A 13,263-nucleotide genomic window follows, 5' to 3' on the forward strand; every position below is an offset into this window, starting at 1 on the left:
TTGCATTATATAAGTCAAAAAATGGTTCCACATATTATCCTATAATACTTGGGCAAACAAGCTTCATTATTTTCGCAATTTTCCAGAGATAAGATCAAGCTATACTCCGTTTAACTTAAGGTCTGAATTAACGGTCAAATTGTAACACACGTTTCTCGTTATATCGAACACAAATTGACTAATACCAAAAATACCAAAATGTACATTTATTAGCTGTATTTATTATGTTTTTATTATAGAAGTTAACACAATTTTAAATAGTTTCGTTGTTTCATTTAAAAACGTGTGCAAATTTTACCGTTAAGTTTCAAATGTTAAAATAAAAGGAGTATAAATCTTTTGATCGATTCCGCAAACCCCTACAGTAGATTCGTTACAAAGGCCTTATCAGGATAGGTGGTGCTGCCCCCACCGACTTTTGGCTTGTAATTTTTATAGACGGTGTAAAACATTTGTGCCAAATAAGCTAAATTTCAGCTAAATAAAAAAAGATAAGTCGCTATCTTAAATTACAGTTAAACATTTTTAGTGTTTTTTTTAAGAACTTTTTGTGACGAGGCTCTGAGCGACTGGCCCATGCAAGCGCCCACATGACGCACAGAATGCACTTCGATCCAAATCAACCTCCGCTCTAAAAATCGCGGCTTGATATAGCGACTTCTAGCGCCATCTAGTTGTCGCACGTCGCACTATCGAAATTTCTCAACGCGGACGCATAAATGCAACATCCGAAGCTCTTTATTCGGACTTCGGTCCCCAGGCGTAACACTTGCCTGATCTCTCTATTGTAACCTCTCACCTCACATATTTAACAAGGGATTTTTAAAAAGGGGGCAATTCAGAGCTTAAAAATCCAAACTCAAAAAAAAACTATCACCGTATAATTACAAATCAAACCCTAAGTACATTTCGTTCTCCCCAGCTAACTTCTCTATAAAACTCACTTATACTCGTATGGTACAACGCGATCCCACTCAAAACAGAAGCTTTAGCTCCTACAATTTTCACAGCAACATAATCGCCAGGTTTCATAGTTTTCTTACTATTATCTTGCGTCAATATCTCTTGCTGTTCAAAAACAACTTTCAAGTAAAACTCGTTTCTTCCTAGCAATTGTCCTGTTTTGTGAACAGCGCCCTCTATCAGCACTAGGTGTGTGTTGCCGATCTCAGCTTCGTTGAGAGTTTGCGATTTCTGCCGGTAGAGGTCGATCATTCGGGCATGGCGCTGTTTTTTTACTTGTTCGGGCACGTCGTCTTGGTAACGCCGGTGCGCTGCGGTTTTCTAAAAGGCAAGTAAATATATTTTTCACTTCTCATGCTCTAAAATTAGGTCAATATAGCCTTACGAGGCGGGAGTAAAGTGAGTACTTTAGTCCCTAGGGAGTAAATTTTTTTTTTTTTTTACTTAGATAAACTCAAACAGCCAGTACTTGCTTAGTTTTTGGCATAAAATAAGATAGTGTGTGGACCATTTTCATGACGAAAATGTTACGTTCTTAGTCTACGTGGTCTTAATTCTATGCTTTTTCCGCATATAAGGTGGCGCCATTCTATATTTATTCCAATTTGTGTATGGACCATTTGGCCGAAGCGATTTTGTTATATCTGTGTCTGGTTGGAAAAAAATACTTACCGCGAAAACTTTGAAATTGTTATAGAGCGTAAATCATAAACGATTAATGACTATTTTTTTCTCGCAATCAAAGTGAAAAATAGAGTTTTCACCTCAAGACTAAAAGTCAATATAAAACCTCTGATAAATAGGCTCGGGTGGCTAACCACCTCGGGTATACATATATTGGCTTATTTTAGTCCCTCGATAAAAAATATAATATAGTATTTTTAACCAGCTCATTGAACTACACTACAAGGAAAAAGGGAGCCCTTATACTTTGTTGTCCGTGTGTCTGTCAAGACCCTTTTTCTCAGGAACGTGTAGAGATAGCTGTAATTAGTGTCAAATACTCAGGTCGCTAACCTTTAGAGCAGAGAAAAAATCTAACTTTTATGTCACCACAATCAAAACATACAGTCATTAAAAAAGGCGTTTCCACATTAATTGTATTTCCGGTTGTCCTAGAAACTTGAAGTTTGGTGTAAACGTAGTTCATATAGCACAACCAATGAAAAAACAAGACTTCAAGACCGGCAGTTTGCTGATTTGGGACCATTTCGTCACATACAATTTTTTTCCTGTTTTCTTTTTTTTTATCTGAAAATCTTAATTTCTTTATCTCTACGTGGAGTAACCATCTAAAATGACCCCACATTGCGTACGTTTTGCTTACGAGAGGGCCTCTGCCGATTTCGGACATGAATTTTGAAAAACCGGCCAAGAGAGTGTCGGACACGCCCAAGATAGGGTTCCGTAGCCATTACGAAAAAATCAAGTAATCTTCCAAGTTTAGATATATTTTATAAGTAACTTATTAATTGTCCTAGTAAGTTTGATGTACTTACTACCATCCTGTTTTTTTTTTTGAAATCGTCATGTCAACCCTTCAATGGTTTTAAAAGACCTATCCAATGATACAATATAGGGTTAGTCGAGAAAAAAAAATCACCCCCACTTTACGTCTATGGGAGATACCTTAAAAAAAAAATTTTATTTTTTATTTTACCACTGTCGGCGTGACTGATATGTATATTCATGCCAAATTACAGCTTTCTAAGTACAAACGGTCTCTGAGCTTAGCAGCGGACGGACAGACATGGCGAAACTATAAGGGTTCCTAGTTGACTACGGAACCCTAAAAACTCAGAGATGTCCGAACGAAGATGTTTGAACCCACGTTCCTCTGCTTGAGAGGCCACAGGTCTAACTTTTTAATATTGTTCAGGTAAGCTACCTCTCTCATGCTGTAGGGGAACAGGAAGGCCACGTTGTAGTCCACTTGCTGAAGAAGCGTCATAGTTTCCTCGAACTCTTCATCGGTCTCGCCGCAGAACCCGCAGATCATGTCCGTCGACAAACCAACTGCAGATAAACAGACAAATCGACATTTTATAACACTCTTATGTGATCCGTAATGTGAAAAAAGTTCTGCTTCTATTTGTTCACACTTATATCTCTTTGCTCCCCGTACATAACCACTAATAACCAGTAGTGGTAAGGGCCAAAACTGACGCACTAAATAGAATATTTTGTCCACTTCTCATGCTCGTAAACTTCGTATTTATATTGGACCTAGTCGACATAAAATGACTTTTTATGCTCTAGTGCATAAAGTAAAATTTTCGTCTAAGACCAAGGAAATCAGGTGTCAACAGCCACAAACAAAAAAGTTTACCACTAAAAATCAATTAAAATAAATCGAAATAAATCAATAAAACGAAATATTTATAAATCTTATTAGCAATGCATGAAAAACAAATGGTACCTAGTAAGTGAACAATGTTCCCACTGTTGTTATTTCATTTCTTCGCAATCGAAGTGAAAAGCAGTGTAAAACTTGAGCATTAAACCCATTTTCCCCTCGACGTGGCTATATAAACGTCTTGGGTAAAATGGCTCGTTTTATACTCTGGTTGTACTATCTACTATTTTTGTCTACACTATCCGATTGCTCATTTAAAGATTTTTTTATATCAGTCGCCACTTTCTTGTAATTTTGGCAGCCTATATGTCTTGCAATAGCTCACCTCCAGGGATCCTTCGTTGGACGTGTCGCACGAGGTCCAGATAGGCCTCCCTTGAGTACCCGCGCCGCATGCGCTGCAGCACGGCGCTGCTGCCCGCCTGCGCCGGCAGGTGCAGCAGCTTGCACATATTGGGACGATCGTTCACTATATCCAGCACCTGGGACAAACAATACAGTCACCTCAATTAATATACCTGACACTGCATTAATACCTGACACCGTATTAATATCTGACACCGCATCAATACCTGACCTGACACCGTATTAATATCTGATACCGCATTAAGATCTGACACCGCATTAATATCCTGAGACCGCATTAATATCTGACAGAAAAAAGCGTGCATAAATATCAATAATATATACGATGGTAGGTCGGTTTTCGGCTTAAAAAAAAAATCTGATCCTGGCCATCTAGAAATTGTACCGCGTCATTACCTCGTCAGGGAAATCTTTGGGGTGTGCGGCTGTGAACCGGATCCTCATCTCGGGGTCCACGGCAGACACCTGCTCCAGGAGGTCTGCGAACCGCAGCCCGCCCTTCTTTGACTTGTACACTGTTTTGAACCCTGAAAAAAAAAGAAATGTGATAAGACGTCTTGAACGTAGACGTTTTGAAGTCGGATAAAAATAAAGGTTTTTTTTCATGATCCATGTTCTACAATACTAAATGGATAAAACTAGATTATAGGAAAGAAACTAGTTAAAAAACACGTGTCGCATTTCTCCGAGTGACTTCTTTCACCCCTTGCTCCACTAGATGGCGCACCTCGTCCAGGATCGTAATAAGGGTTTCTGTGACAGGCGCTAGTATTGTGAACTCCAACACCAACTTGTTGTGACAACTTTGATATTTGTGTCACATTTGTAATGTTTTAAATAACTAAATAAGCCAATCGCGCAAGACTGCAAATCCGTTTACGTTTACTGTCGATACTAACGCCATCTAGTGATATTTCGACAGTCAAGAAACCCTCATTTACTTTTATTTTTGTCTTCAGCAGCGGCGTCTTTAGCCCATGTAGCGCCCGTGTGCAATTATTATTTTAGCGCCATCTATGAAGCGCGCGGTCAAAATGGAATAGGTACAAAGTGCCTGCGCCCGTGTGCAACGCACACCCTGCACTATAGGTAAAGACGCCTCTGGTCTTCAGCACCTAAAAACTAACCTTTAGCCAGTCTTGTATCGCACCTCTCCGTCTCGGCAGTAGCGTCCCTGTAGCTGGTGACATTCTGTCCTAACAGCGTGACCTCTGACTCCCTGCTCCGCTAGATGGCGCACCTCGTCCAAGATTGTAATTTACTTACATTTTAGTTATCAGCAAGTCCTCACTAACCTTTAGCCAGCTTCGTGTCGCATCTCCCCGTGTCCGCACTAGCGTCCCTGTAGCTGTTGACATTCTGTCCCAATAGCGTGACCTCTTTGACTCCCTGCTCCGCTAGATGGCGCACCTCGTCCAGTATGGAGGCGGCGCGGCGCGAGCGCTCCCGCCCGCGGGTGAACGGCACTATGCAGTACGTGCACATGTTGTCGCAACCACGCATTATTGAGCTAGGGAAATAATAGGTAAGGTATAAATATAAAAGCTAAAAAAAGTGTTAGTGAAAAACATAAATTTTAACACAACTACTACTATTAGTACTACTAGTAGTACTACTTTAGTTGACCAATAACATTTCTAATATTTTTCATCACACTTGCTCGTAAACAGTGTCGTAACATGCAGGCTACCTTGGTTACAACCCCCCAAATAAAACCCTCGACCTTAATGTGCTTGTCATAAAACCCGTGGTCGGTAAATGAGTCATTGCCCGTACTAATTTTCATGCCATGAAGCCCAAGGTCGGTAAGTGAGTTTGTTCCTGCATGGCGTGCTGCTGCTCCGTGCGCGCGCTGCACACGCACGCCATGCACATGCTGCGGATTGCCAAGAGCGTAGTCAGCGGTATCGGCAATTTTTGATAAAATATTAGTTTTTCTTTTACAAATATACAATTTTACTCGCAAATGTGATGAAAAACATTGTATGTCGCACGGGCGGTACTAGAATTACGAACATCGACTCCTTAAAGCTCTCAGTCGAAATTCCTTATTTACCGCCCTTAAGACACAATGTACAATTATGAGTGTGCAATATAGTGCTCTTGGCGCTATACGCAGCTTACTCGCTGTGCGGTCGCAGCAATATCAATGTACGCTCGCGGCGATATCGTTACGCGCTCGAGAAGAAAGCTTTGCAGGCTCCCTTTGCCGGTGCGATAAAGCTCTGAAGTATAATCTATGGTAGTTTAAAAAACAAAAATTTTATTTTAAAGTTGAAATTGATTGTATCTTGGAAATAAAAGTTTTTTTCGGGATCTGCAGATCAGGAGCTCTCTTTAGGAGTTCCATCTTTAAAAAGGTTGGGATAGGCTGATATTATAACTCACATGAAGGCTGATACACTGTCTTGATTCAGTCGAACGGGCACAACATCGGCATAAGTTTCGTCTAAGGACAGCAGCACATTCACAGCTGTCTGGCCACTATCCGTAAGAGCCAGGAGCCGGGGTAAGTCTCGGTAGCTGTCAGGGCCTGCCACTGCAAAATAAAATATATATACTTTAAAACAGACAGAGTGAATGTCGTGTTAGCTTAGTGGTTTGACCCACTGCCTCTGAAGCAGATGTTTGTGCGTTTGAGCCCTGGCTTGCGCCTCTACATTTTTCTGGATTTACTTGTGAAATTATATTTGAAATTTAACATGAGGGAGTATGTTAATAATTTAATTTTCAACCCTAGACAGAAAGAGGCTCTTAGCGCAAAGGTGCGTGTATCACAGATTGATTAAAATAGACAAAAAGAAAAACCATAAAAATATTTGAGAGTGAAAGAAACTTAGATTTATAAAGTAGTTACCAACATCAACTGCTTTTTCTTTTTCAATTAGCTTGGTCTTGAGCCGCTCCGCCATACAGCCTAATAAACCAATTTTTACCGGTTTTTCCTTATTTTTTAACGCTCGCCGCCGCTTGAACCCCCGCAAGTGATCCAAACGATGCCAAATCTTACTTTCAGCACCTTCTCTGATGGCGCACGTCATAACCAGGAATATATCAGCTTCATCCTCAATTTCGGTCTTCTCAAACCCTTCTTTCTTCAAAATAGACCAAACTATCTCAGTATCATTCAAGTTCATTTGGCAACCGTACACATCGAAATATACTTTGCGTTTTGATGCAAATGTTACGTTTTCCGGTAAATATGGTATGTGAGGGCGATCTAGAAGAACAGGCTCTGAGTCTCCAATGATAAAATCCTTTAGACCCGGTCCTTGTTTTATTTTATCACGCCTAGAAGTCAACTTCGTAGCGTCGGAAAAACATCGGCAAGTATAGAAAATGTACTTGCTGGATAACCTCAGAAACCGCTGCGTGCGCTGCAGTAATGCCATCGTAATTGATCCACTATTAAACTATTCTGTAACAATAATGTTTTTTCTCAAGAATTTCTAAACATTACATTACATCAACAAGTTTTTGGATCATGTAATCTGTACACTGGAAATAAAATAACCTACAAAATGTAATCAGCTGATTTGTCAAAATTGACAAAAGGAGTGATGTGGTGTGCTCGATTGATAACCAATAATACCGATTCAAAAACCATTTATTACTAAGAAAACACGACTGAAGAAACTATCTGTATGTTGGCTAATTAGTAACCATCTCATCTCCTGCAGTGCTTCCATTCCGTTCTTCCCTTTCTACGTCTTAGCTTAATCTGTGCTCATTCTATTTTATTTATGGGTAGACAAAATGGCGGATTTGTGAAGTAGTGTGTGTTGTGTTCATCTGTCAAGTCAAGTCAAATTTTATTGATAACTTGAAGAAAGAATTTGATAATTAACCAGCGTATTGTACAAGGTGAAATCAACAATGAGCAGTCGTTACGACTACGGCAAAGGTATTCGAATGGCATTGGATAATTTTTCACCCATCAGAACCATAGTGAAATTCTTGTTTAGATTTAGACTCTTATGAGTACTTTTATTTATCGTTGCCAGTGTTTTCGCATTGGCAGGGTCGTCTCGATCCGCGCGTGATGATTCTAGGCACGAGAAGCATGGACGGGAGCGCGTGCGGTCGCGGTCGCCGCGCGAGCGCGAGTCTAGACGCCGTCACTCTCCCGCCAGCACCCGATACTCGAGAGATCGATCCTATGGCAAAGAAGACAGACATAGCAGTAAGTCAAGTTTATATTTAATTTTCAAACCTTCAATTATTCATATTTGCAAACAAAAATCTGCCTATGGTGTTCATATCAGTAAGTCATTATATTTTTGCAGGTAAACTTAAGCATACTGAGTGGGATGATTCTGATGAAGAAGTCCCTGCACCACCCCCTCCTCCACGTATCACTAAAATCAGCATCCCAATGGCTAAACCCAAAGCACCCATTAAGATGAACTTGGGCGGCCCATCGAAATTGAGTGCCCCTGCTGCCAAACCAACAATTGCATCAGTGTTCAATGATGATGATGACGATGATGAGCCTGAGGAGATGCCTGCAGAAGCAAGGATGAGAATGAGGAATATAGGAAGGTAAGACAAACTCTTCAACTTCAAAGCTTTCCAAACAATTTATTTACAAAGTTTTATCAAGGAGGAAATTGAAATAAACTTCCTTGTTTTGTAACAGTAATAATTAAAATGCTTGCTGATATTATACCTTTAATATACCAATTTTTAAAATTTTAATTTATTCTTTCATGAGAAAACCACAAAGGATTTTGATGAAATTTGTTAGGTATTCTGATAGCCTGGATATTTTTGATCCCAGGAAGGATTGTCTAGGCTTACCCCAGGAGCTAGGCTGGCACAAATAGTACCTATAGCCATTATAGCCAAAAACACAGACTAAGAAGCACAATAGTGTTATTGCCTAACTCAAAATTTTCAACAATGTGTTATATGAAGTGTGTTTTTTTACCAGAGAAACACCAACGTCAGCGGGACCAAATTCCTTTGGCAAAACGAAGCAAGGCTTCTGTGACGCCAAGAAAGTATTTGAGAAGAACCTGAAGCATGCCCTGGAAACAACAGTGGAGAAACCCGTCATGACAAAGTTTCCTCAGACAATTTATAAGATTAAGCCATGATGCGCAGATTAAGGAAACTATTGATAAGGCCTGTAATGATTTCAGTTTCTAAGAGCATACAGTAGTGGAATAAGCGAAGACAGAAATTACAGTACCTACATATTGTACAGTTGCTATGTCCACATCTTGTTTATTTTGTTCTAAATTGTAACTTGTTGATTAAAATCTAAATTCTATTGCTGTATAAAACAAAGTGTACAGACAGTGTCTTGTTCAACTTAGACATGCAGAACCATCAAAAGTTTGATAGGGCCATCATTTATAATATGAATTGAAGTTTTTTTTTCACATTCTTTCAGGACTGATAGGGAACTATGCCTATTCAGGAACAAGTCTGTAGAAATATTAGCTAGAATGTCATACATAGCACACTCATTAGTCACCTTGGACTGACACTTTCTGTAATGTGATGTGTGCTTTACAAAAAGAAGGTGGAGCCATCTTGGGGATAACAAACAAAGAATGTATTATACAGTTGATCCTTTTTGTTGGTCACCGTCATATTCACTTGTGAATACACTCGCAGAGTTCCCACCTGAAAATCCAAGATAATGTGTAGTGACTCTCCACTGACTCTCTTGTACTGTGTGCTCTTATTTAGTTCTCATTTTAAATTGGTTTCATAGATTGGTTTTAAATAACAATTTTATTAAGTTTTGGCTAATTATTGTCATTGCTTAGCAATGCAATGTAGTGTATATAAATTTTTGAGAATTGAGAAGTAGCTGATTTTTATAATCTGGTATATTGGCCTGAATGGTTGTTTTTATCTCTCTGTCTCAATTAGCTTTAGTAAACTTCAGTAAGCTAGTTGAGATAGCAGGATAAATACGAACTTTAGCGACAAATACGATGACAAAATATTATTATAATAATTTTGTACCTACAGAGTACCTCCCTCAGACAAAAATGTGGTAAAACTACACTTGAAATGATTGCTGTGTTTACTGCTCTACCTTTTGTAGCATTACATTCTATTGTGTAACGAAAATTGTATAAATTGAATATGAAATTATAATTTGTTACAATGGTGTGTGCCATTATTTATTTAAAATGTATACTGGCAATAATTATAACTTAGGTTTCTATTCCCAGACTTGGAGTTTTCTTCCAAAGGCCTTATTGTCTATCACACTTTTAATCACTATTATTTTCACTTCTTTCTCTCCCACGGTATAAGACGAGGGAGGGTAGATGGTGAATGCGTTCGCGAACGTAAGCGCGTTAGACAATACGGTCTCAGGCCCTATACTATGAAATGAAGAGCAAAATTCGAACGCCGTATCTTGCCGTTCCGCTGACGCTTATATTATTTAATACGAGAGTGAGAGGGACGGTATGATACGTACTTCGAATTTCGTAGTAGCCCCCCCCCCAGGTTTCAGAGTATTTCAGTTGTTTCATAAGTGAGATAAAATTTCCAGTGTGATCATGCATGCGGGAGACCCCCTCAGTTTCAAGTCGGTTTTTTTCAGTAATCATTCAATCAGAACTCATTTGTCGCAGTTCTAGGTTTTAGTCCTAGGCTATCCTATCTCTAAAGTGATCATTTGTATTATACCAATTGCAATGTATTTTAAAAATTGTGCTGAAATAAGGTATTGGAGATAGCTTTTTCATGAATTATTGCAACGATTATTGTTAGTATTTTAAAGACTATTTGAACCTGAAGAATATAAATTTAATGCTGAAAACAATTGTTTTATTCGTTGCCAGATTGTTAGCTTAGACTTAAAACTATCTCGATTAAAAAACCGTATCAAGTACGATCCATCCGTTTGGGACCTAAGAGGTCACAGGTCACAGGCAGACAATAGCCTAAACCAGGGCTTCTCAAACGGGCGTCGCGTATCGATGCAACCCATTGGCGAATCTAGGGTTATTTTTCAGGGGGGCTGGCCTTTATTTTTTGTGAAAAAATCAGTATTATAGAATTTCGAATCGGTAGCCCAACATCCTAGGGTGGGCACGGCCCTCTATATATGCCTATAATGCGACCGAGTCGAGTGAGCAAGTTATACAGTAGAAAAAGTAAGAGTGACAATTTCCAAACTGATAACCTGTTACTATAGGTTGGCTAGTATTCGGGCGTCGTAAAAAATGGCAGCCCCAAGGGTGTTACCGTACAAATAGGTTTGGTAGGGCTTCCTAAACTAACCAAGAGAAAAGTTAAAAACCCCCGACATGTCATTTAAAAGTTCGTGAGTCATCTAACGGATGGCTAAACAACCACAAGGAAACTCGCTATCGGGCAAACGCGTGCAAATTTTACCGTTGCTTCAATTCACACTAATATAATAAATGCGAAAGTTTGTAAGTCTATTTGTTTGTTATGGTAACGAAGTGCGTTCCGAGAATTAGTTTATACGAACGCATCCGATTGTAGTCATCCCGCTCGCGCCGGTCTTTGCGTAAACAAATGAATTTTGAGGTTTAAGTTACTTTTTCTTGTAATAAAAAACATAAGAAATGAATGGATTTTGATTTTATTAACCTACTAGTATCTAATAATTATATTTTTTTCTCATATTCATATTCGCAGAATTTCGCATTAGCGAATGCTAATATTCGTTACATCACTACTACGCGACGGCCGAGCCGAACTGAGCCCAAGGTTGTGTGAGTTACTAAGTTTTGGTTTTGTAAGTTTGACCATATTGTTGTTTTTATAGTTGAAGCGAAGACAAAGGCAGACATACAATAAATAAAACAGCATCTAGTTTTTTACATTATGTATTTAAGCCTACTTCCGCTGCACATTCTGCGGGCGGTTCATGTCCCTGGGGAAGTTGCTCTTGGGCGGCGTGCGGATGCGCCTGTCCTTCTTCGACCTGTTGCGGACGACCTTGCTGTGGATCGCGCATGACACGCAGTAGTGCAGCTTCGCATAGAGCTTCGGGAGCTGGAATGCTGAAAGATAAAAGTTTTTTTTAGTTCGGCAAAACAGAAACTATGAAGCTGGCTGGCTTTCCAGGCCATAAATCTTAAGAAAAAAAAAACAAAAAAGAAACTGGCCGGAACAACAGATCAGTCTTTGTACCCATTTGATAGAAAAAAGTTTAAAAAACTGGTTTGGAAGGAAACTTTATTTTTGGGCTGCAATCAATTTAACAGCAACACTACATTCACAACGAGCAATGGCATTAATAACAAGTTAGTTACGTTTTAAGGCACTATAAATTATATTTACTTTTATTCTGGACAATATTTCATTATTCAAATACAAACTGCACAGGTATGATTGGTATTGGTACCATCAAACATCCATAAGACATAAAAAAAACTTTTTGTAACATCCATAAGACATAAAAAAAACTTTTTGTTAAAGAAAGATAATCTACAGAATTTGTGAGTTTTACATTTACTATGATAAAATATGTTCTTAATTTGAGAATTATTTCAATTGAATATCTTGAATAAATCATTGTACTTGTGTGTAGTGTATTTTTCTTACATCATTATTCCGGCCACCCTCTATACCCAAAATTGTACAATTCAATATCACCACTGAATATTTTGACATGACATACATTTTGTTTAGGACTATAAACTAATTCGAACATACTTATGGTTAGGAAAGTAAGAGGATGAATATAGCAACAAATAAATCAAATGACTGCAAATAAAAATAAACTGTACTGGCTGTTGTGCCTGTAATTTTAAAAATACTGTTATGTATTGTAGTAATGGTTGATGTACAGGCTGAAAGCCGGGGAATGTATCTGGCTACCTATATGATATGCCACTTACGAATTGATTGAATGAATCATAAACAATCCTATTACAACCCGCTTATATATCATTTGATATTGAGACCTGTTTTTTTTTTAGACTTGACATCCTTAAGATATCAGTAGCAATAACGGCTCTTCGAATATGGTAATAATTTGATAGATTTTGTAAAACACAAGAAGACAAATAGGTATATAAAACAATAATTTAATGACTAAAAGTTAAAATAAGACGTTAATTAATGAGTTTTCTCAACTTACAGGTGTAGACGGAGGCTTCGTTAATGTCCCTAACCGCTGCCGCTTCCACAATATTCCTGATTACGAATTTCTTAATAGCCTTGTCCTTAGGAACGCAACGCGCACAGTTGGTGCATCGTACGGCCTTCACGTGCCCACGGCCGTGCTTGGCCCGTCCTCCGTTACGGCGTTTGCGAGTCTGAAATCAGAAATATCAAAATTTAGCCACATGTTCCTCCAATACCGTGGGTGACGCGTGCTTGTCAATCTTAATTAATTCTGCAAGGTAACTTGTAAACTGTTGAGCTCAACGATTAACAACATAATCAGGATAAAATTTCGTTAACACCACTGGCATAAAAGTAATTCTTGTAATAAAAATGCACGCACCATGATTATAACCTCTGTTTCGGTAAACGAAGAGCGATGGAAAAGAAAGAGGTTATAGACAAGCACGAACGTCAAGAACTACTTCCGTCCTGGCCATTGACAATAAATTTTGTGTTGC

At 38.8% G+C, this 13,263-nt stretch overlaps 3 protein-coding genes across 3 annotated transcripts; 1 reads left to right on the top strand and 2 right to left on the bottom strand.

Annotated features, from left to right (window-relative positions):
* Window positions 1-5: 5 nt before the first annotated feature.
* Window positions 6-7,225, bottom strand: LOC141441271 (mitochondrial tRNA methylthiotransferase CDK5RAP1). Its single transcript, XM_074105939.1, has 7 exons — window positions 6,543-7,225; window positions 6,074-6,224; window positions 4,981-5,195; window positions 4,082-4,212; window positions 3,645-3,801; window positions 2,852-2,979; window positions 6-1,284 (listed from the first exon to the last, which is right to left on the bottom strand). The coding sequence occupies exons 1-7, from the start codon at window positions 7,075-7,077 to the stop codon at window positions 892-894; spliced, it is 1,710 nt and encodes a 569-aa protein (XP_073962040.1). The 5' UTR covers window positions 7,078-7,225; the 3' UTR covers window positions 6-891.
* A 203-nt stretch (window positions 7,226-7,428) lies between these two features.
* Window positions 7,429-9,817, top strand: LOC141441282 (PEST proteolytic signal-containing nuclear protein-like). The gene is made up of 4 exons (XM_074105958.1): window positions 7,429-7,589; window positions 7,707-7,868; window positions 7,972-8,227; window positions 8,619-9,817. The coding sequence occupies exons 1-4, from the start codon at window positions 7,562-7,564 to the stop codon at window positions 8,782-8,784; spliced, it is 612 nt and encodes a 203-aa protein (XP_073962059.1). The 5' UTR covers window positions 7,429-7,561; the 3' UTR covers window positions 8,785-9,817.
* A 1,684-nt stretch (window positions 9,818-11,501) lies between these two features.
* RpS26 (ribosomal protein S26) lies at window positions 11,502-13,256 on the bottom strand. The gene is made up of 3 exons (XM_074105959.1): window positions 13,146-13,256; window positions 12,777-12,954; window positions 11,502-11,694 (listed from the first exon to the last, which is right to left on the bottom strand). Exons 1-3 carry the CDS (start codon window positions 13,146-13,148, stop codon window positions 11,528-11,530), a joined length of 348 nt encoding a protein of 115 aa, XP_073962060.1. The 5' UTR covers window positions 13,149-13,256; the 3' UTR covers window positions 11,502-11,527.
* Window positions 13,257-13,263: the final 7 nt, after the last annotated feature.

Source organism: Choristoneura fumiferana, chromosome 23, assembly GCF_025370935.1.
Source record: "Choristoneura fumiferana chromosome 23, NRCan_CFum_1, whole genome shotgun sequence".
In the NCBI taxonomy this organism is placed as follows: domain Eukaryota; kingdom Metazoa; phylum Arthropoda; class Insecta; order Lepidoptera; family Tortricidae; genus Choristoneura; species Choristoneura fumiferana.